Consider the following 24,196-nt stretch of genomic DNA (forward strand, 5'->3'; position numbering starts at 1 on the left):
TAAGGAGTAGCTATACTATGTACCCTCATTTAAGGAGTAGATATACTCTGCACCCTCATATAAGCAGTCGATATACTCTGCACCCTCATATAAGGAGTCAATATACTCTGCACCCTCAAATAATGAGTAGATACACTCTGCACCCTCATATAAGGAGTAGATATACTCTGCACCCTCATATAAGAAGTAGATATACTCTGCACCCTCATATAAGGAGTAGCTATCCTCTGTACCCTCATTTATGGAGTAGGTGTACTCTGGACCCTCATATAAGGAGTCGATATACTCTGCACCCTCATATAAGGCATAGATATCCTCTGCACCCTCATATAAGGAGTAGATATACTCTGCGCCCTCATATAAGGACTCAATATACTCTGCGCCCTCATAAAAGGAGTAGATATACTCTGCAGCCTCACATAAGGAGTAGATATACACTGCACCCTCATATAAGGAGTAGATATACTCTGCACCCTCATATAAGGAGTCAATATACTCTACACCCTCATATAAGGAGTAGAAATACTCTGCACCCTCATATAAGGAGTAGGTATACTCCGCACCCTCATATAAGGTGTAGGTATCCCCTGTACCCTCATTTAAGGAGTCGATATACTCTGCACCCTCATATAAGGGGTAGAAATACTCTGCACCCTCATATAAGGAGTAGCTATCCCCTCTACCCTGATTTAAGGAGTTGATATACTCTGCACCCTCATATAAGGAGTAGATATACTCTGCACCCTCATATAAGGAGTCGATATGCTCTGCACCCTCATATAATGAGTAGACATACTCTGCACCCTCATATAAGGAGTAGATATACTCTGCACCCTCATATAAGGAGTAGATATACTCTGCACCCTCATATAAGGAGTAGCTATCCTCTGTACCCTCATTTACAGAGTAGATATACTCTGGACCCTCATATAAGGAGTCGATATACTCTGCACCCTCATATAAGGAGTCTATATACTCTGCACCCTCATTTAAGGAGTCGATATGCTCTGTACCCTCATATTAGCAGTTGATATACTCTGCACCCTCATATAAGGGTTAGATATACTCTGCACCTTCATATAAGGGTAGATATACTCTGCACCCTCATATAAAGGTAGATATACTCTGCACCCCCATATAAGGTGTAGATATTCTCTGCACCCTCAAATAAGGAGTAGCTATCCTCTGTACCCTCATTTAATGAGTCAGAATACTCTGCACCCTCATATAAGGAGTAGATATACTCTGCATACTCATATAAGGAGTAGATATATTCTGCACCCTCATATAAGGAGTAGATATACTTTGCACCTTCATATAAGGAGTAACTATCCTCTGTACCCTCATTTAAGGAGTAGATATACTCTGCACCCTCATATAAGCAGTCGATATACCCTGCACCCTCATATAAGGAGTCAATATACTCTGCACCCTCATATAATGAGTAGACATACTCTGCACCCTCAAATAAGGAGTAGATATACTCTGCACTCTCATATAAGGAGTAGATATACTCTGCACCCTCATATAAGGAGTAGCTATCCTCTATACCCTAATTTACGGAGTAGATATACTCTGGACCCTCATATAAGGAGTTGATATACTCGGCCCCCTCATATAAGGAGTCGATATACTCTGTACCCTCATATAAATAGTCGATATACTCTGCACCCTCATATAAGGAGGCAATATACTCTGCACCCTCATTTAAGGAGTCGATATACTCTGCACCCTCATTTAAGGAGTCAATATACTCTGCAGCCTCATATAAGGAGTCTATATACTCTGCACCCTCATATAAGGGGTAGATATACTCTGCACCCTCATATAAGGGGTAGATATACTCTGCACCCTCATATAAGGAGTAGATATACTCTGCACCCTCTTATAAGAAGTAGCTATCCTCTCTACCCTCATTTACGGAGTAGATATACTCTGGACCCTCATGTAAGGAGTCGATATACTCTACACCCTCATATAGAGAGTCAATATACTCTGCACCCTCATTTAAGGAGTCGATATGCTCTGCACCCTCATATAAGCAGTTGATATACTCTGCACCCTCATATAAGGGGTAGATATACTCTGCACCCTCATATAAAGGTAGATATACTCTGCACCCCCATATAAGGAGTAGATAAACTCTGCACCCTCGAATAAGGAGTAGCTATCCTCTGTACCCTCATTTAATGAGTCGAAATACTCTGCACCCTCATATAAGGAATAGATATACTCTGCACACTCATATAAAGAGTAGATATACTCTGCACCCTCATATAAGGAGTAGATATACTCTGCACCCTCATATAAGGAGCAACTATCCTCTGTACCCTCATTTAAGGAGTAGATATACTCTGCACCCTCATGTAAGCAGTCGATATACTCTGCACCCTCATATAAGGAGTCGATATACTCTGCACCCTCATATAAGGAGTAGATATACTCTGCACCCTCATATAAGGAGTAGCTATCCTCTGTACGCTCATTTACGGAGTAGATATACTCTGGAACCTCATATAAGGAGTCGATATACTCTGCACCCTCATATAAGGAGTCGATATACTCTGTACCCTCATGTAAGGAGTCAATATACTCTGCACCCTCATATAAGGAGTCAGTATACTCTGCACCCTCAGATAAGGAGTCAATATACTCTGCGTCCTCATACATGGAGGAGATATACTTTGCGCCCTCATACAAGGAGAGGGTATACTCTGTGCCTTCATATAAGGAGTAGATATACTCTGCGCCCTCATATTAGGAGTAGATATACTCTGAGCCTTCATATAAGGAATAGATATACTCTACGCCCTCATATAAGGAGTAGATATACTCTGCACCCTCATATAAGTAGTAGATATACTCTGCACCCTCATATAAGGAGTAGATATACTCTGCACCCTCATATAAGGAGTAGATATAATATGCACTCTCATATAAGGAGTAGATATACTCTGAATCCTCATATAAGGAGTAGATATCCTCTGCACCCTCATATAAGGAGTCGATATTCTCTGCACTCTCATTTTAGGAGTCGATATACTCTGCATCCTCATATAAGAGGTAGATATACTCTGCACCTTCATATAAGGAGTAGCTATCCTCTGTACCCTCATTTAAGGAGTCGATATACTCAGCACCCTCATATAAGGAGTAGATATACTCTGCACACTCATATAAGGAGTAGATATACTCTGCAACCTCATATAAGGAGTAGCTATCCTATGTACCCTCATTTAAGGAGTAGATATACTCTGCACCCTCATATAAGCAGTCGATATACTCTGCACCCTCATATAAGGAGTCGATATACTCTGCACCCTCAAATAATGAGTAGATATACTCTGCACCCTCATATAAGGAGTAGATGGACTCTGCACCCTCATATAAGAAGTAGATATACTCTGCACCCTCATATAAGGAGTAGCTATCCTCTGTACCCCCATTTATGGAGTAGATATACTCTGGACCCTCATATAAGGAGTCGATATACTCTGCACCCTCATATAAGGCATAGATATCCTCTGCACCCTCATATAAGGAGTAGATATACTCCGCACCCTCATATAAGGCATAGGTATCCCCTGTACCATCTTTAAGGAGTCGATATTCCCTGCACCCTCATATAAGGAGTCGATATACTCTGCACCCTCATATAATGAGTAGATATACTCTGCACCCTCATATACGGAGTCAATATACTCTGCACCCTTATATAAGGAGTAGATATACTCTGTGCCTTCATATAAGGAGTCGATATACTCTCCGCCCTGATATAAGGAGTCGATATACTCTGCACTCTCATATAAGGAGTAGAAATACTCTGCACCCTCATATAAGGAGTATATATACTCTGCACCCTCATATAAGGACTAGATATACTCTGCACCCTCATATAAGGGTCGATATACTCTACACCCTCTTATAAGGAGTAGATCTACTCTGCGCCCTCATATAAGTAGTAGATGTAGTCTGCACTCTCATAAAAAAGTAGATATACTCTGCACCCTAATATAAGGACTAGATATACTCTGCACCCTTATATAAGGAGTCGATATACACTGCACCCTCATATAAGGAGTCAATATACTCTGCACCTTCATATAAGGGGTCGATATACTCTGCACTCTCATATAAGGAGTAGATATACTCTGCACTCTCAAATAAGGAGTAGATATACTCTGCACCCTCATATTTGGAATAGATATACTCAGCGCCCGCATATAAAGATTATATATACTCTGTGCCCTCATACAAGGAGTAGATATACTCTGCGCTTTCATATAAGGAGTAGATGTACTATGCACCCTCATATAATGAGTAGATATACTCTACACCATCATATAAGGAGTAGATATACTCTGCGCTTTCATATAAGGAGTAGATATACTCTGCACCCACATATAAGGATTAGATATACTCTGCACCCTCATATAAGGGCTAGATATACTCTGCACCCTCATATAAGGAGTAGATCTACTCTGCACCCTCATATAAGGTGTAGATCTATTCTGCGCCCTCATATAAGGAGTAGATATACTCTGCACCCTCATATAAGGACTAGATATACTCTGCACCCTCATCTAAGTGTCAATATACTCTGCACCCTCTTATAAGGAGTAGATCTACTCTGCGCCCTCATATAAGTAGTAGATATACTTTCACCCTCATATAAGGAGTAGATATACTCTGCACCCTCATATAAGGAGTAGATATAGTCTGCACTCTCGTATAAGGAGTAGATATACTCTGCACCCTCATATAAGGAGTAGCTATTCTTGTACCCTTATTTAAGGAGTAAATGTACTCTGCACCCTCATATAAGCAGTCAATATACTCTGCACCCTCATATAAGGAGTCTATATACTCTGCACCCTCATATAAGGAGTAGATATACTCTGCACCCTCATATAAGGAGTGGATATACTCTGCACCCTCATATAAGGAGTAGATATACTCTGGACCCTCATTTATGGAGTAGATATACTCTGGGCCCTCATATAAGGAGTCAATATACTCTGCACCCTCATAAAAAGAGTCGATATACTCTGCACCCTCATATAAGGAGTTGATATACTCTGCACCCTCATATAAGGAGTAGATGTACTCTGCGCCCTCATACAAGGAGTAGATAAACTCTGCACCCTTATACAAGGAGTAGATATACTCTGCGCCCTCATATAAGGAGTAGATATACTCTGCGCCCTCATGTAAGGAGTAGATATATTCTGCCCCCTCATATAAGGCATAGATATACTCTGCACCCTCATATAAGGAGTAGATATACTCTTCGCCCTCATATAAGGAGTAGCTATACGTTGCACCCTCATATAAGGAGTAGATATACTCTGCACCCTCATATAAGGAGTAGATATACTCTGCACACTCATATAAGGAGTAGATATACTCTGCACCCTCATATAAGAAGTAGATATACTCTCCGCCCTCATATAAGGATTCAATATACTCTCACCCTCATATAAGGAGTAGATATACTCTGCACCCTCATATAAGGTGTCGATATACTCTGCACCCTTATATAAGGAGTAGATATACTCTGCGCCCTCATATAAGGAGTAGATATACTCTCTGCCCTCATATATTTATTTATTTTATTTTATTTATTTTATTTTATATTTGTTGACCGGGCTAGTCTAACTGGATATATGTCCATTTTCAGTAGAGGCCCGGGGAGAAAAGCTCCAACTAGTGAAAAAACCTGTATATAGATATACAAAAATTTAGAATACAGGTAGAATTCATACAAAAAAAATACTAAAAAAACATTTTTCAAAGTGATCACACATTTACAAGTACGTGGAAACAAAAATGCAAATTACTGGGCTTGAATTAGTGCAGTTATTGAGGAGGTTACTAATAAATTGTTGAGTAAGGATAATAACTAACACTGTACAGAATAGAACGTAAAATAAGAAAGGAAGATGTAAAGGAAGAAAAACAGAGGGTGGATGAGTACTTGTTAGAGTAGTAAGACAAGTTACGATTTTAAGAATAAAGTAGTAGATAGGATTATGATGGAGAGGTAGAGTTGTAGTTGTTAATTTGGGATTATTACAGAGAAATGTAGGATATGATGAGTCAAGTAATTAGAGCAATGTTGGTCAATTGGGTTTAGTACAAGTGCACATCCAGTGTGAATAGAGGAAGGACTTGAGTTTAATTTTAAACGGAGAGATAGAGGGAAGTGAGGAAAGGTCAGAGGGAAGTAGGTTCCAGGTTTTTTCAACTGTGTTACCAAATAGAGTGTCATCAGCTCTATTGTTTGATTTATTTATTTTTACAAGAACTTTTTGGGAAGATCTTAGGGATTTTAGGTTGTAGTACGGGTGCATAAGGTTAGAAAGGATGGGTGTCTTGGTAGATTGGTAAAGTATTTTGTGGGCAATGGTCAATTGGTTTAGTTTGAGCTGCTGCTGTAATTTAAGCCAATCTAGAGGCTTTAGATTGATACAGTGGTGCGTTCTGAAGGGTTTGCCTGTGGCAAACCTGGCTATGCTATTGTAGGAGTTTTCTAGTTTTTGAAGGTTGGTCTTTGACAGATTTGTATAAATAAGTGAGGCATAGAGAAGGGTAGAGATTAGATGGGAGTGGGCAATAGTTTTTTCTGGTTATTGGAGTGAGGAAAGGCTTGATCCTATAAAGAGAACCTATTTTTTTTATTAATAGTTTTCAAAGTATTATTGATATGAGTGTCGAAGGTAAGGTTATTGTCAATGGTGATACCTAGCAGTTTGGTAGTAGGATCTTGGGATATGAGAGTACCATTGTTGGATGTTAGAGTGAAGTCAATAGAAGGAGATTTGCTGGTAGGTGTAAAAAGGAGAAGTTTAGTTTTTTTAGGATTTAATAGAAGACAGCGATTTGAGAACCAAATTTCGACAGAATTAAATACCTCTTGTGTAAGGGAGTGGAGTTTGGATAAGGATGTGGCTGAGCAGATAAGAGTAGAGTCATCAGCGTACTGTATACATGTGGCTTGGGGAGTAACTAGGTGAAGGTCATTGATGAATATAGAAAACAGGAGAGGGCCCAGTATGGATACCTGAGGGACACCAATATTAACTGGTAGGTGGGTAGAAAAAATGGAGTTCCAGAGCATTGCTTGATGTCTGTTATTTAAGTAAGACTGGAACCATTTTATGGCCAGCGTATCAAGTGACAGAGATTTAAGAATGTGTAAAAGTATGTTGTGATTTACCATGTCAAAAGCCTTAGACAGGTCAATGAAGAGTGCAGAGGAAAGCATGTTAAGGTTCCGTTTTTTGTTAATGGTGTCTGTAAAGGAAAGGAGGGCTGTAGTTGTGCTATGGGAAGGTCTCAAACCATGTTGGGAGTTTGAAAGTAGGTTATTCAGGAGGAGGTGGTCTAATAATTGCCTATGGATATGTCTTTCCATTATCTTAGATAAAGGAGAACGTATGGCAATAGGACGATAGTTGGAGAGCTCAGTGGAATCGGCGCCTTTATGAAGGGGAATAATGTAGGAGGCTTTCCAAAGTTTGGGGATGTATCCTTCAGTAATGGTTCTATTGATGAGGATGGATATGGGGTAGGCAATAGATTTAGCAGCTAACTGTAAGTATTCAGTGGGTAGTTGATCAGCAGAAGATGTGCATGGTTTTAATTTTTAGATGAGGGTGAGAATAAATGCTGTTGGGACAGGTTGGAAGGAAAATGGAGGAGGTGGGATAGAGTCAGAATTGGATACAGCTACAATTAGAGGAGAAAGTGGACTGGCAAGAGTTTGAATAGCTTTTGTGAAAAAGGTATTAAAGGCATCAGCAGTCTGTTTAGGGTTATTTTTGTCAGTGCCTTGTGGGTTATGTGTGATAGATTGGCCAGGATGTAATAGTTGATTGATCCTAGCCCAGAACTTTTTTGGATTATTATGGTGGGTCTGCTGAGATTGAAGGAAATAGTTTTTTTTTATCGGACAGTATAACTTTTTTTGTCTCATTTCTCAGTTGTTTATAGTATTGGTGATCTATAGGGTTTTTAGTTAAAAGTGACTTTTTCCAGTATTTATTTCTGAGATAGATTTTTTGCTTAGTTTCTTTAGAAAGCCAAGGAGCAGATTTGGTTCTTATTCTGATAGAGTGGGCAGGGGAATGGTGGTTGAGTATGGCAAGGAAGTTAGCATTAAAGTAGTCAACCGCTTCATCAAGAGAAAGGTGTTTTAAGGGGCCGATATACTCTGCACCCTCATATAAGGAGTAGATATACTCTGCACCCTCATGAAAGGAGTAGATATACTCTGCACCCTCATGAAAGGAGTAGATATACTCTGCGCCCTCATATAAGGAGTAGATATACTCTGTGCCCTCATATAAGGAGTTGATATACTCTGCACCATCATATAAGGAGTAGATATACTCTGCGCCCTCATATGAGGAGTAGATATACTCAGCGCCCTCATATAAGGAGTCGATATACTCTGCGCCCTCATATAAGGAGTAGATATAATCTGTGCCCTCATATAAGGAGTTGATATACTCTGCACCTTCATATAAGTGGTAGATATACTCTGCAACCTCATATAAAGAGTAGATATACTCTGCGCCTTCATATAAGGATTAGATATACTCTGCGCCCTCATATAAGGAGTAGCTCTACTCTGCACCCTCATATAAAAAGTAGATCTACTCTGCACCCTCATATAAGGACTAGATATACTCTGCACTCTCATATAAGGAGTAGATATACTCTGCACCCTCATATAAGGAGTAGATATACTCTGCGCCCTCATATATGGAGTAGATCCACTCTGCACCCTCATATAAGGAGTAGATCTACTCTGCGCTCTCATATAAGGAGTAGATATACTCTGCACCCTCATATAAGGAGTAGATATGCTCTCACCATCATATAAGGAGTAGATATACTCTGTGCCCTCATATAAGGAGTAGATATACTCTGCACCTTCATATAAGGAGTAGATACACTCTGCACCCTCATATAAGGAGTCAGTACACTCTGTGCCCTCATATAAGGACTAGATATACTCTGCACCCTCATATAAGGACTAGATGCACTCTGCACCCTCATATAAGGAATAGATATACTCTCTGCCCTCATATAAGGAGTAGATATACTTTGCACTCTCATATAAGGTGTAGATATTATATACTTTGCACCCTCATATAAGGTGTAGATATACTCTGCACCCTCATATAAGGAGTAGATATACTATGCACCCTCATATAAGGAGTAGATATACTCTGCACCCTCATATAAGGACTAGGTATACTCTGCACCCTCATATAAGGAGTTGATGTACTCTGCACCCTCATATAAGGAGTAGATCTACTCTGCACCCTCATAAAAGGAGTAGATATACTTTGCGCCATCATATAAGGAGTCGATATACTCTTCGCCCTCATAAAAGGAGTAGATATACTCTGCACCCTCATATAAGGACTAGATATATTCTGCACCCTCATCTAAGGAGTCGATACACTCTGCACCCTCATATAAAGAGTCGATATACTCTGCGCCCTCATATAAGGAGTAGATATACTCTGCACCCTCATATAAGGAGTAGATATACTCTGCACCCTCATATAAGTGTAGATATACTCTGCGCCCTTATATAAGGAGTAGATATACTATGCACCCTCATATAAGGAGTAGATATACTCTACACCCTCATATAAGGAGTAGATATACTCTGCGCCCTCATATAAGGACTAGATATGCTCTGCGCCCTCATATAAGGAGTAGATCTACTCTGCACCGTCATATAAGGAGTAGATATACTCTGCGCCCTCATATAAGGAGTAGATCTACTCTGCACCCTCATATAAGGAGTAGATATACTATGCACCCTCATATAAGGAGTAGATATACTCTCACCTTTACATAAGGAGTAGATATACTCTGCGCCCTCATATAAGTAGTAGATATACTCTGCACCGTCATATAAGGAGTCAATATACTCTGCACCCTCATATAAGGAGTCGATATACTCTGCACCCTCATATAAGGAGTAAATATACTCTGCACCCTCATATAAGGGGTAGATACACTCTGCACCCTCATATAAGGAGTAGATATACTCTGCACCCTCATATAAGTAGTAGATATACTCTGCTCCTCATATATGGAGTAGATATACTCTGCGCCCTCATATAAGGATTAGATATACTCTGCGCCCTCATATAAGGACTAGCTATACTCTGCACCATCATATAAGGACTAGATATACTCTGCACCCTCATATAAGGACTAGATATACTCTGCGCCCTCATATAAGGAGTTGATATACTCTGCACCCTCATATAAGGGGTAGATATGCTCTGCCCCCTCATATATGGACTAGATATACTTTGCACCCTCATATAAGGAGTAGATATACTCTGCACCCTCATATAAGGACTAGATATACTCTGCACCCTCATATATCTGATAATATCTGCCCCCCTCATTTCCCAGCTAGAGAAACTAAACTCGTTTTCTTTTATTTCAGGAAGACTTTCTATTAAAGCAAGAGTTTATAACTTATACCTTTATACAGACAATGCTGTTTCTTCAGTAACCACTCTAAACAAGTACCTCAGTTGTAACTATTGTTTCTCACCATTAAGATGCAAACTTTGGGAATGTGTAGTACTGTTTATCTGAAATGAACTTCCAGTCCAAATTAATATCTAAATTCAAAACACACTTGAAGGAAATGACAGTATGTATTACCAAAATTTAACTTAATACATTCTTCACCTAAAATAGGTGCTTCCTTTACTTATCCAGTACCTTGTTATGCTAATACCTGTGTCACTACAACTTACTAGCAATCATATCACCCTCACCTACAGTTTACTACTTTCATCTACGTCTTCCCACCTTTTACACACCTGCTTTCCACCTGCAATTTCCATATTTCTCTTAACCTACAGTATTCTCTGACATGATCCTTTTCTACAACATGAATTAACCTCCAAACACACTTACTACTTTCAAACCCAAGTGAACTAAATCCCTAGTGAAATAAAACCTTCCCCCCTCTCAAAAACAAACTTTCTTCATATTCCCACATATAACTTTACTGAACCTCTGCTGACCTGGTAAAAATAACAAACCTTTCTCCAAAATTCTTACTACACTCTATATTTGTTTATGTTGTTCGTAATATTGCCATCCATGCCAAAATTTACCGATTATAAATTTGACCCCACCTCTTCTTTTGATATTACAATAATGTGTGAATTCCTTCGATGGTATATTATAGGAGTCTATGTTTAACTGTCGAATGACATTTGCATCGAATGGCAAAATATTGAAGTCTATTCATCAAATGTTTATACACGAATGTTCATTTGTTTGACAGGAAAAGTAACTAGTTAGCCAATACTTCCATCATACGCACCACAATATTTAAAATCTACGCAGGTGGAGTGCTTTTTCCACCACACCCCTTAACTATATATACCACTTCTGAGACTTCACTACAGTGGGGAAAAGGGCAAATGGGGAAGCACTGGCCAACTAGTTACTTGCTTGTTCACTGAAATGAAAATTCGCTGAATGAACTTTCGAAGGATATGGTTCAATGTTTAGCCATTCAATGCAAATGTCAGTCAGTGGTTAAATATAGACCCATACTACAGTATATGCTTAATTTTCTGCATGTTCTCCACACTTTCAAACCATTGTATTACATTCACTTTACTGTAAGTACCTCTTTTTATATATCCTGGGATTAACCAGAAAGTGGTCCTGATGGATCAATGTTCTAATCCAGTCAACATATTTTCATAAACAAGCAAAACAAAGTAGCAAACAAACAAATAAATACATAAAATACTGTTCTGGTCTTTATTGTCACCATATGCAGCATGCTCTCTTATATAGGCATTGCTGTTCATCTTCCTATCTCTCCCAGGTGGTGTTCCCCTAGCAGCACACTCTCATTCCCCATCATGTGATGGACAAGCTGGCAAAGGTCACTCAATCCCATCATCCATTGTGTTACTTATACCTTCCAGGCTGGCATTTGAACCCAGGTCACAGCTAGTGAAGTCAGGGTCAGAACCTAGATCAAATCAATGACAGCTCTGTGACAAACTGAACTCACTGCAATTTATTTGTTAGTGTCAGATTGATTGCTTGTTTTATATCAATACCTCATGTGGTATCATTCCTATGTCATAAACTGAAAGAGTAAGGAATTGAACAATTTCTACAGTCCCATTCATTGTAACCTACTTTTATTTTTTCCATGTATTACATGCTTTTTTGCATGTTCAAAGTACATTCAGCTTTTGTGAACATGATGGGATAAATTACACGAGCAGAAATAATGTGTTCTGCATTACTCAAACGTTGTGCTAAAGCATGGATGACAGTAAAGTTGTTTAAATATATCTGCATGGTTTGAGCAGAAGACTGGAATGTGCTTGAAACAATGGTATTGTTACTGAACCATATTACTTCTTCTGGATATTTATTCAAAACAACATCTAAAAGTTCTACTCATATTATTTAGAGTTGGATCAATGTTTCTTTCCTTTCACTATTAAATGTTCTGCAAATATCTAATTCTGATTACAACACTGTCATATTGCAATAATAGAATGCATGCAGTATGACTGGGTCATTATAGTAAATCAAAGACACACACAAACAAACATGCACACAAGCATGCACACAGCAAACTGCAATGAAAAAAATGAGGAAGGGGGAGATGGGGGGGGTGGAAGGGTCTGGTTAAGAGAGTATGACAAAAGAAAAATCAATGTGCTTTTTCCCATCTGTGCATAGGGAAATGACTGGGTAAAAACCCTAGGATTTATCCAGTAACAAGTTTATTATAAAGCAGGTAAATTAAAAAGAATATTGAATATTGTAAGGCTTTTTTTCTGATAAACAAGGTACCCTTAGTAGTTTTATGTCTGGTTTGCGTGTCACTAGAAAACAATTTGATAAAGAGAAATTGCTTGGAGAAAGTGTTTACTGAAAGCATTGAAGTGTGATCTCAACTGGGAAAGTTATAAAGATATACAAAATCAAATAGCACTTACTAATAGCACAGGCTGTACCATGCATCTTAGCATGACTAACCTTTCTTTTTGGTTAACATTAGCCTGTCTATGTAGCTATCAGCTTAGAAGTTATGTTCTTATTAGAAAGCAAAAACTTCAATATTTGAAGATGAACATAGTCTTGTGTGTTATTGTCAAGTTCGTACGTTTTAAGAGTTTTATTTTTTTGGGGGGGGGTTGTTTGTGCTGTTGAGGACTTTCAAAAAAAACAAAAAGTTATGAAAAATGTGACATAGGTGCAAATGGATATGAAATGACAGTATGAAAGACCAACCTGCCAAAGAGTATATTCATATAACATAAAAGTTAGAACTACACATTTAGCAAAAGAGCAGTTATATATAAAAGGTGGTAATAATAACTATATAAGAAAATGATGCTTTCTGTAATGTCATTCAATCTAAATGGTCTTACAGATAAATTTAAAAAAGAATGAGTAGTGAACTATATTAAAAATGTAGACTTCAAATAGCTATGCTACAGGAGACACATGGAAAGAACTGAACGTGAATTTGATAAACAAAGGTTTTCAGGACGGTTATTCAGCAGAATATCTGGGGCAAAAGAAAACAGGAGTACTTCTATTAATTGCAAGAGGAGCTCCAACAATGATAGAAGAGGGGGAAAAAGATAATAATGGAAGATACACAGTACTAAGGGGCTACTGGCGAGGGAGGGGGATTCCACTGGCATGCATTTACATCCCCCCTAAAACTGCTATAGTGGAGCTTAAGAAAATTCTGGGAGAAATAATCTGCTTTCAACAAGGAATATTACTTACAGGTGGAGACTGGAATTTGGCTTGCAATAGTGAAGGTGTGTCTGGGGGGATGCACTTTATAGCTTCGAAATACTGAAATATCAAAATTCAGTATTTCAAAGCTATAAAGTCAAATTTTTGAAACAGAGAAAACTCAGAAGCTACTGTACTACTGCACACATACACACCATCCTCCCCACACACAAACACAAGCTCTCTACTACATAAAATAAGGGGGGCAAGTCTTTCTGCACCCCCTATGAGGGATCAACACATTTTAAAGTATTGCAAAATAGGGAGAATCTCTCAGAACAAGAAAAGGAGCAACTGCAGAATGCTAAACAGAAAATAAGGGATTACCTCAATAATATGCATGAGTTTAGAATGATTGCTGTTAAGCAACTATTTTTTGATAATAATTCTAGAGTACAAAAACTTTTAGCACAACAACTCAGGCAACAGAAAGTAGAAAGGGCAGTCACCAAGCTTAGGGAATACCAAGGGAGATAACAAGAGACCCTGTAGAAGTATTAGAAATATTTTGGAAATGTTATGAATATTTGTATAAAGCAGAGAAATATGGAAATCAAGAAAAGGTAAACATGGAAATGTTTATGGAAGAATTAAATATGCCAAAGTTAGAGGTAGACGAGCATCCGTTACTAACAGTTACGATAGGAAGGGATGAGATAAAATGGCTATATATAACCAATCTACAGGAAATTGCCCAGGAATAGATGGTATTCCTGTGGAGGTTTGGAAGTTAGGAGGGAAAAACTGATAAAGATCTGGAAGGTTTTGTTTAACAGTATTTTAAGAAGAGAAGTACCAGCATCCTGGATGAAGGCGGTGGTAATGGTAATACCTAAAGAGGGCAGTATCCATCGGATCCAGCTTCATACAGGCCCATTTCAATACTAAACCATGATTATAAAGTGTTTGTGTCTATAATGGCTAAAAGAATGGCAAAAGTGATGCCAAAATTGATAGATATGCATCAGTGTGGTTTTGTGGAGGGGAGGCAAACATATGACAATATTTACAGAACATTAGTGATCCAGTGGGAAGCAGAATGTTAGAAAGTACCACTATTATTGGTGGGTCTTGATGCAGAGAAAGCATTTGACAGAGTTGACTAGGACTTCATGAGCAGGGCAATGGAAGCATTTGCTTTCCCTGATAGAATTATAAGGTTGATTAGAAGAATATATGAGAGATTGAAGGTGTGAATGAAAGTGGGTGTGATCCTCTCTGATAATTTCTGCTTGAGTAGAGGAACCAGACAGGGTTGTCTGCTTTCCCATTTGTTGTTTGCATTATATTTAGAACCATTGGTTAAGAAAATAAGGGACTCAGAAACTCAAGGATATAATTGGTATGGTAGTCAGGAAAAGCTGGCTCTTTTTGCAGATGATATTATTTTATACATGACAAAACCAGAAAATAACATTACAGTGTTGTGGAACATTTTAAGACAGTTTCATATCTTCTCTGGATACAAAATTAATGATGCTAAAACAAAGGCAATAGCGGTAAATTATGTACCCACACAAAAATTGGTCCAACAATATCCATATTTATGGGGACATGATAAAATGAAATATTTAGGAGTATGGATTGGAAATGACTGTGGTGGCAGCTAAGAATATGTGGGAAGAGACTAAACAGAAGATAACACAAAAATTGAGAAACTGGAAGTTGTGTTATATGGATATGGATACTAAGATACAGATCATTAAAATGTTTTTAGTCCCTTTAGTCTTAGACACAGGTCAGGCATACTTTTATCAACTGGAAGAGAAGTTGTGGATAGCAATTAAAAATAGCGGAAGGATTTTATCTGGGAAGGGAAGACAGCAAGAGTCAAGTGGGATAAGCTGATTCTACCAATAGAAAAAGGCAGACTAGGATTACCTAATTTGAGGGAGTATTTTAGAGCAACACAGTTATGGCTCTTATACATAGCACAAGCAGAAAACTATAATTCAAAGTGAAAAGGAATGATGCTGACACAGGGAGGAAGTTCAAGAAATAAGGAGAGATTGGGATTTTGAATGCAAACTCTTAAGGAGAACAACCAAATTTATACAGAGTATTACAGTCATAAAATAGCAGGGCATATTCTAAGAACATAGCTAGCCCAAGAATGGAGAAAAGAGATTTTGCCAATAAGGATGATTGTGATCAGGGATACAGATAATAGGCAAGAGGGGCCTGGAATTTATCGGAGAAAACTGGCAAAGGAACCATGGTATTAGGAGCAAATAACTAGATTGGGAAAGGTAATAGAATGAAAAGAGGCCAAGAATTTATTTGGACTGCAGGTTACAGACTGCCTTCCCTATCAAGGATTGATATCAGAGTACAGGCAAAGAGAAAGAAATAGGGGGCTACTAAATAAAAGACCAGCACTGGCAGTGTTTTTAATAGAATCTGGAACAGACACTGCCATTAAAAAAGGAATAATTAGTAAAGCATATAAAATATTGCATGATAATTATAAGAATCAATCAGATGAGAAGCCAATTATAAAAGCATGTTATCTTTAGTAAATAACCACATAGTAAGTGGAATAACATATTCTTCTGTTTTGAAGCTAGGTTGCAATTAATAAAAATTGTCCTTTTGCCAAAGATTCTCTATATAGTATTAGCCTACGGCACACTTCATGGAAACAAATTTACAAGAGATTTAAATAGAATGTTATTAAACTTTTTATGGTTCCCTAAAAAGAAACAAATTGCAGCCAAGGTCAGGACCTCATATGGAAGCAGTTCTCTTTATTGGATACAATCACAATAAACATTAAGCGCTTTTGTCCCCCATAAAATTACATGGGATGTCTTCAGAACAAAAAACATCTGTATTGGCCAGGTTTAAATGTCATTCAAACACATGCTCAACCAATCATAGTTAAAAAAACAATAAAACAATTAAAAAACATTAACCCACAATGTGCCTGAGCTTTAATAAACAACATATACTAGTATATTAATTCAGGGCGGGGTACTCAGATGCATTTAGCTTTAATTGCCATCTTAGTTCACACAATTCTAGGTGTTCTGGTAACACCCTCCCTTGACTATCTGAAACTATCTGCTGCAGAACAAAAAAACAAAAAAAACAAATGCATGTTCTTTATGTTCTAGTACATGTTTAGATAGTACATTTGTACTTCTACATTTTTTTTCTATCATTAGGATGTTCATACATTCTTTCTGGGAACTATCTACAAGTTTTTCCTTGCATCTGAGAACCCTGGCGTGAATGAATAATCTAGTATATGTTGTTTATTAAAGGTCAGGCACATTGAGGGCTAATGTTTTTTAGTGGATTTATTGTTTTTTAACTGTGATTGCTTAAACATGTGTTTGAATTATATTTAAACATGGCCTATGAGGATGTTTTTTGTTTTAAAGAAGTCCCATTTAATTTCAATAGGTAAAAAAGCACCTAACATTTATTGTGGTTGTATCCAATAAAGAGAACTGTTTCCATTTGAGGTCCTGTCCTTGGCTGCAATTTGTTTCTTTGGAATCATATTGTGTGATTCTGATTCCCTAAAAAGAACAGAATAGCTTATATCCATCACATTAGATATTGGGATAAAGGTGGCATAAAATTCCCAGATATAGAAACTTACATAAGAGCCTTGCTGCTTAAAGACATCATAAGCTGGGTAGACACAAATTATACTTCTGCCTAGAAGTCTTTACACTTATCTATATTTTTAAATGAAAATATACTATTATTAAAAGTTTTTATTAGCGAATCTTCTAATAAGCGTTGGTATTTTATTTGCCACTCCATACAATACAGTGTTGCAAAACCTACAAAATCTAGTATCATATACAACACCTTTAATAACTTCAGAAAGATAATAAACTCAAATGCAGATATTAAAATTTGGTTTGATTTACTTGTTCCCTTCAAAATTATAAAAAAGTTTTTGGATAAGTTACACTTTAAATTTTTCATTGAATGAGAGAACAACAAATTTGTGTGCTGTAACCATTGCATAGAAGATGTAGAAGTTTTAACTGTGCAAAACGTTATTAAGGAATTCAAGCTACAGACACAAGACTGGTTACTGTTGCAAAGTATAGTGAATTACTCAAAGGGTCTAAGTAGAATTATTAATAACACTGCCTATAAAGACCAACCACCATTAGTTTGTTATATATTTGAATTACTGTACAATAATTTTAACTTTAACAATATCATTGCTAAAGTGTATGGTATACTAATAGAATATAAAACTACACTAACAAACATTGGAACTCAATAACTAAGTGTTTCTCTCTCAATTATACTTCACTTGAGAAATCCAAATTATATTCTTCTATAAAATTAGCATCCTGTGGATAGTATTGGAGAATTTTTACGTGGACATTCCTGCACAGAGCTTTTTGAACTCCTAAGAAGGTTGTACAATGTAATAAAACTGACAACATTATTTGTTGGAGATGTTTTTCCTCATGTAAAGCAGATTGGATCTGTACTTTTTATGAATGTGCCTGGTTGAAACAGTTTGGGGATAATATTGAAGTTTTTTAAAGCATTATTTACAGATACTTTTTCTCTAACTAAATCAGTAAGATTCTTTAATGTAAATGAAGGCTTTGTAATGACCAATACCAACTCATACTTCTTATGGACAATACTAGCGATTGCTAGAAAGTGTATAACAAGAAAATGGAAGTCCACCACCTCTCCAACTATGGAATAATTTCTGATCCTCCTTGAAGAAGTGATTTCCAGAAAAATGAAAATGAAAGAAGTGAGAATTAATCTGAGAAATGTTGTTAATAATCCTTAGATAACATTTTTTTCTCATTGAAACTTTTTGTAAAGACTCTAACTCTTTCTGAATTATCTGATGTTTATTATGCAAACTTTTTGCTATTGTTTTATATTTTTATCAATTTTGGGCCTCTGTAAATAGTGTATATTTATTTTCATTATTTTATTTTATTTTATTTTTTGGAGCATTTCTCCCCGGGCCTCCGCTGAAAACAGGATCTCTGGAACCTAGTCGGACTTTCCCGGTCAACAAATGTTAAATAAATAAAAATAAATAAATAAATAAATTTTGTTTATTGTTTGTTAACCGGGTTAGCCCAGCTGGGCCCTTTTTTAGTGAAGACCTGAGGTGAAAAGCTCCAGTACATAGTAAAATAACATTATGTGAACACACACTGGATGTCACAGAACATTACAAGTTGCAAAGTTACTAAAAAAAAAAAAAAAAAATACTAAATAAAAAAAAAGTACTTGACCGACATCACAATAGACAGAATAAGTATATAGTTGTTGTGTATCTTTTTCATTGTACTTTTATTATCGAAAATTGTATCCACGATGTTCATATTATTGCTAAAATATATTATATATATATATCTCAAATATGCAACAAAGTCTAGAAGATTTAGGATCTTTCCCTAGAAGTGTTTAAATAGGTATTTTTACACCCCAAGTAGACTCCAAAGAAATTTTCTCAGGTGGATACAAATGGAGGTGTGATGGTTAAGAAAGAGGTAGCTGGCAACATATTTTTTGGAAGTGTAATGAGCTGGCGGACTTTAGGGATTCCCTGTAGACCAGTCTATCAGAGATGCTGGGTGAGCAGATTGGACTGACTGGGGAGATGACTTTTTTGAGTTATGTTACAGAATTGGAATTGACTAGACATAGTAAAGCCTTGTTGTGTTTAATTATGTTGGCTGCCAAAAAAGCAATTACTAGAAAATGGAAATCAAAGTCTAAACAAACTGTACTAGAAGTAGTGAATATAGTAACAGAGATAAAACAACTGGAATTGGGATCTTTAGAAAAGGGAAGGATCAAACTACATGGGGAAAAATGGGAATTGTGGGAACAACATATGCAGAGCAGGAATTAAGTTTAAGAGGCAGGATTTGAATGGACCATATAATGCTTAAATGATGATGACTGGATGGTTTATAAGTGATGTCTAATGTTTGCAACTACAGTTGTCTCAGTGGTGTCTGTGGTGTAAACTGTTTGCAACTAAACTGGCATAATTTTGTATGTTTTTCATTTCTATAAATGTAAGTTTGCCTTTGTCATATGTGAAAATTTAATAAAGCTATTTGAATAAAAAAAGGATTCACACAGCAAATATTAATAAAAAACTTTACTGAATCTAAGATTTGATGTCTACTTCTGTTAAGTATTTTCTATTTTTTTAATTCATCAAGGGTATATGCATTTCATTTTACAGAACCTCAAAGAGAGATATTATTCATAACTCAAAGAAATGTGAAGTAATAAACATCCATGTGGATTTAATTCATATGACTGATAATTAATGGATCATAAACAGCTCCTGCTAAATTGATTGCCGACAGACCATTAAAGAATTTGTCTGTATTGCTCTGTGATTCTTTAGTCTAAAGCACATAGCGCAGAATATTTAATTTAAGCAAAAGTGGTTTGTTGTTTTGAAAAGGAAATAATTAGTTGAATATATGAAAACGTTTTACAGAATGTTAAATTATGAAAGGCGCATAGTGCTTTTGTAGTATTTTAAGATTTATTTTTTCATTTTATTTCAGTGAGTCCGTCTGTTAAGATTGATCCGCCAAATCCAAAAGCCATAATGAACACCACTATAAAGTTAACCTGCATAGTAGATGGATTTTATCCGAAAAGTGCACAAACAATAAAGTGGTTTGAAAATAATGCACTCATTAACGGTAGTAACGAAGATATTAAGGAGGAGACTGATGGATCATTCAGTATGAATAGTACCTTGGAGGTGTATGCAACACAGAAAAGAGACAATTCTGAGTATAAATGTGAATTTCATTATGGCCCACGTCCTGAAATCATCGATGCCAAAGTTGTGTTGTCAGTGGATGGTATGTGAATAATTTTAGTTGCATTTTTTTTCAACCAGAGTGTTTTTGTTTCACCGTTTTCAAAACAAAGACCCACGCCATCTTATTTTGTTTTTAGGGGCCCATTGGTTTACTTCCCATACTAAGGTAGTGTAATAATTTACATAAGCTGGATGCATAAAGTTATTGAAACTGTAAGGCACTCACTGGTGCAGCTCAAGAGATAGTTTTGGTTTATTATCCTATATGGAGGATCTTGTATATGCCCTTATGGTTTATGAGATTCTTCATATCAGCTGCCCACTGTTATTCCTTGTGCCTTGTGCAGACCCCCTACTCTGCACCCATGTCCTAACAGGTGCTGGGCAGCAAATGGCACCATAATATGCTTACAAAATTAAATGAACTTTCAGTCATTTGGAAATAGTTAAAAACGAAATGGGCTGAATTTTTAAATGTCCTCTTTTTGATCAAATAATTGCTTTCATAATCAATTGTCAGATAACTGCTTGCAATTTCCTGCTTCCTGTGCAAACACAGTCAACGTTTAGTACTGCAAAACTTGTGCATCTAACAATTTTCAGAAAACATCATCTGTGTCTTTGCTACGTCAGAGTTTTAGTCATTTATGTAGGAAGCAGGTAAACAAGAAACATTTTGGCCATCTGTTCCATCGAATTCATTACCAATTAAATGGGTAATATGGCTTCTCAATAAAGTGTGTAACCACAAATTAGCTTAAGTAAACATTCTCCAATCATCGTGGACAAAGTTGGACAAACATTTTATGCAATTATTTTGGCTTTTAACTGTTATTTATACATGTGATCAATGTTTCATAAATACTTAAATATGTAGCATTTACCTAAGTTATGTTCTGAAAGAAAAGTCTTAAATATTGCAAATATATACTAAGCATATTTTAGCATTAAGTTATGATTATTTTTAATTAATTTACTTTCTTTTGTGGTTGCATTATTCCACACAATGCAAAATGATTTCAAATAACATTTACTTATATGTGACTGTCACTTTCCAACAATAGAACATATGTGTGTAGCATCATTATAAAGTAATGGTAGCTGCCCTATCATACCAACCACACAAAACAAGCCCCCCCCCCCCACACACACACACATGATAATATCTCCCAGTTTAGCTTGCACCTGGTGTCAGTCAAATCAATTTTAAAACTCCTCCACAAGCTTAAGCCAACCACCCTGGCCATATATAATTTACCAGGTGAATTCCTACCACTAGCAGCTGATGCTATAGCCTATCCTGTTACTCTTCTAATTAATAGATCAATATCTGAGTGTAAAGTACCAAGCCTATGGAAGAGAGCTCAGATAATACCACTACACAAGGGTGGCAACTCCCTAGGACTCAATAACTATCGACCAATTGCTATTTAATCACCCTTATCAAAAATACTAGAACGAGTCGTTCACACTCAACTAATCAACTACTTTCAAAAAAACAATCTGCTATCTAAACATCAGCATGGCTTTAGACATTTCATTAACACCACCTCAGCCCTAATATCCTTTACCAAACAATTAACCACCACAGAAACAGTGTACAACTAGTTTCTGCCCTTTTTTTAGCTCTATCTAAAGCTTTCGACATGGTCAACCATAATAGACTCCTTAATACATTATGCACCCTAAACATCAGCTCCTTCTCTAGCTCATAGTTTATAAGCTACCTCTCATGATGCCAACAAGTAAAATGGCATGACTAACTATCCTCTCTCCTACCAGTATCATTAGGTGTCCCTCAGGGCTCCACACTTGGCCCACTACTATACTCTCCATTTACCAATCAGCTATTATCCTCCACCCCCAATGTCTCTGTAGTTCAATACGCTGATGACACCACCTTCATCTGTGCAGCCCACACAATATATGACCTCCAGTCCCTAACTCAAAACTGCTTCTCAGAAGCCGAGACTTGGTTCTCTAACTTTCAGCTTGTCCTAAACCCAAATAAAACAAAACTTCTGCGTTTCAGCCAAGGTAGATTCCCCCCCTTAAGTGACAACTTTACTATTATGTCCAATAACAAAACCATGATCACCCCTACCACCCACACTAAACTGTTAGGTGTACAAATAGACAACAACCTTAGATTTGACATTCATATAGCCCAAACTATCAAAACAGTTCACAAAAAACTAGGACTCCTCTATTGGAACAAGCAATTTCTCACTAAACACACTAAAACCACTATAGCCAGGGCACACTTGCTGTCTACCCTCCTCTCTGCATCCCTAATACTAACTAACATCTGCAAAACTGATCATAACAAATTGGAATCTTATTATAAGAAGATTGTCATATTTGCTACTGAATCCCAATATAGGACCCATCATTGTGTAGCTCTCAAACAACAAAACTGGCTGGAGCTGCCTCATCTTCTGAAACTCAATCAATTGACATTGGCCCACAAACTGTACTACTACCTAGCACTCCACAATCTAATTAAACCATATTCTACAACAAGAACCTTAAGATCTAGTACCCAAAACTGCCTGGAAGTCATCAAAAAGAATGATGCAGTAAAATCTCTCTCCAACTACTCTATTTACAAGGCCTGGAATACCCTAGCTAGCCACCTGACTTCCATTAGCCCCACCACAAAATTTAAAAAGCATCTCAAAGCACACTATATGAATACCTGGTTATGCTCCTGTAACTCCCCAGGATAATCACTTAATTATGAATCCTTTTCACCACTTTGCCCAATATGCCTTATTATTTTCTTATCTACCAACAGAACTAACCCATCTGGATTCTTGCATGACCCACTAATCTTGTTTCTACTTGAGTTGTACTAATCCAAAATCTTGACATATTTTGCCCCTCTAAACATTATGTTAATTATTCAACTCTGTCTCATATTTCCACCTTTCAGTGCTCAGGACTCAGCTATGCTGATTCACCCATACTACTAGTAACAACTCAACTAGCCACAACATCTCGGTTATTACATTGTCTTACCCTCCTACCTATTAACATCCTCCTAGCTAATAAACCTAGCTATATAAGTGTAGCGTAAGATATTTCCAATTTATAATGCCATGATGAGTGATGACTCTTGTATATGTGATTATATAGTTATCTCATTGACATCAATGTAAAGAATGTATATTATTTTTACTATGTACTATACAAAACTATAATCCAAAGTTTTTAATCTTATTGCTGTGTTTAAATTTCACATTTACTATGTTATAACTTGATTAGCATAGACTATGTGCTTGTATATCTCACCTGTTTGTTTTATGTATTGTCTGGAGCTTTTCTCCTTGGTCCTCTGCTGAAAATGGACCTGTGTGCAGTCGGACTTACCCGGTAAACAAATGTAAAATAAATAAATGATCTGTTCCCATAAGGAACGTAATCTTCTCATAATCCCTATTCCTAAGATATTTATTTTGAAGAACCCATTATTTTCAAATGTTTAGTATACAGGCATTACACAGATTCTCAAAATATGCTGCAAACTGTGGA

General features: G+C 36.9%; 1 protein-coding gene across 6 annotated transcripts in view; it reads left to right on the plus strand.

The window, feature by feature from the left end:
• SIRPB1 (signal regulatory protein beta 1) overlaps window positions 1–24,196 on the plus strand; it is a 1,192,076-nt gene that overhangs the window by 1,054,832 nt on the left and 113,048 nt on the right. For all 6 annotated transcript variants that reach the window (XM_044090420.1, XM_044090421.1, XM_044090417.1 and 3 more), the window contains one exon: window positions 20,397–20,702. In XM_044090420.1, coding sequence (XP_043946355.1) covers window positions 20,397–20,702 — 306 coding nt within the window. The remainder of the gene's footprint in view (window positions 1–20,396; window positions 20,703–24,196) is intronic.

The sequence above is a fragment of the Protopterus annectens genome, chromosome 12.part0, assembly GCF_019279795.1.
Source record: "Protopterus annectens isolate FY-2018-M chromosome 12.part0, PAN1.0, whole genome shotgun sequence".
Lineage (NCBI taxonomy): Eukaryota > Metazoa > Chordata > Ceratodontiformes > Protopteridae > Protopterus > Protopterus annectens.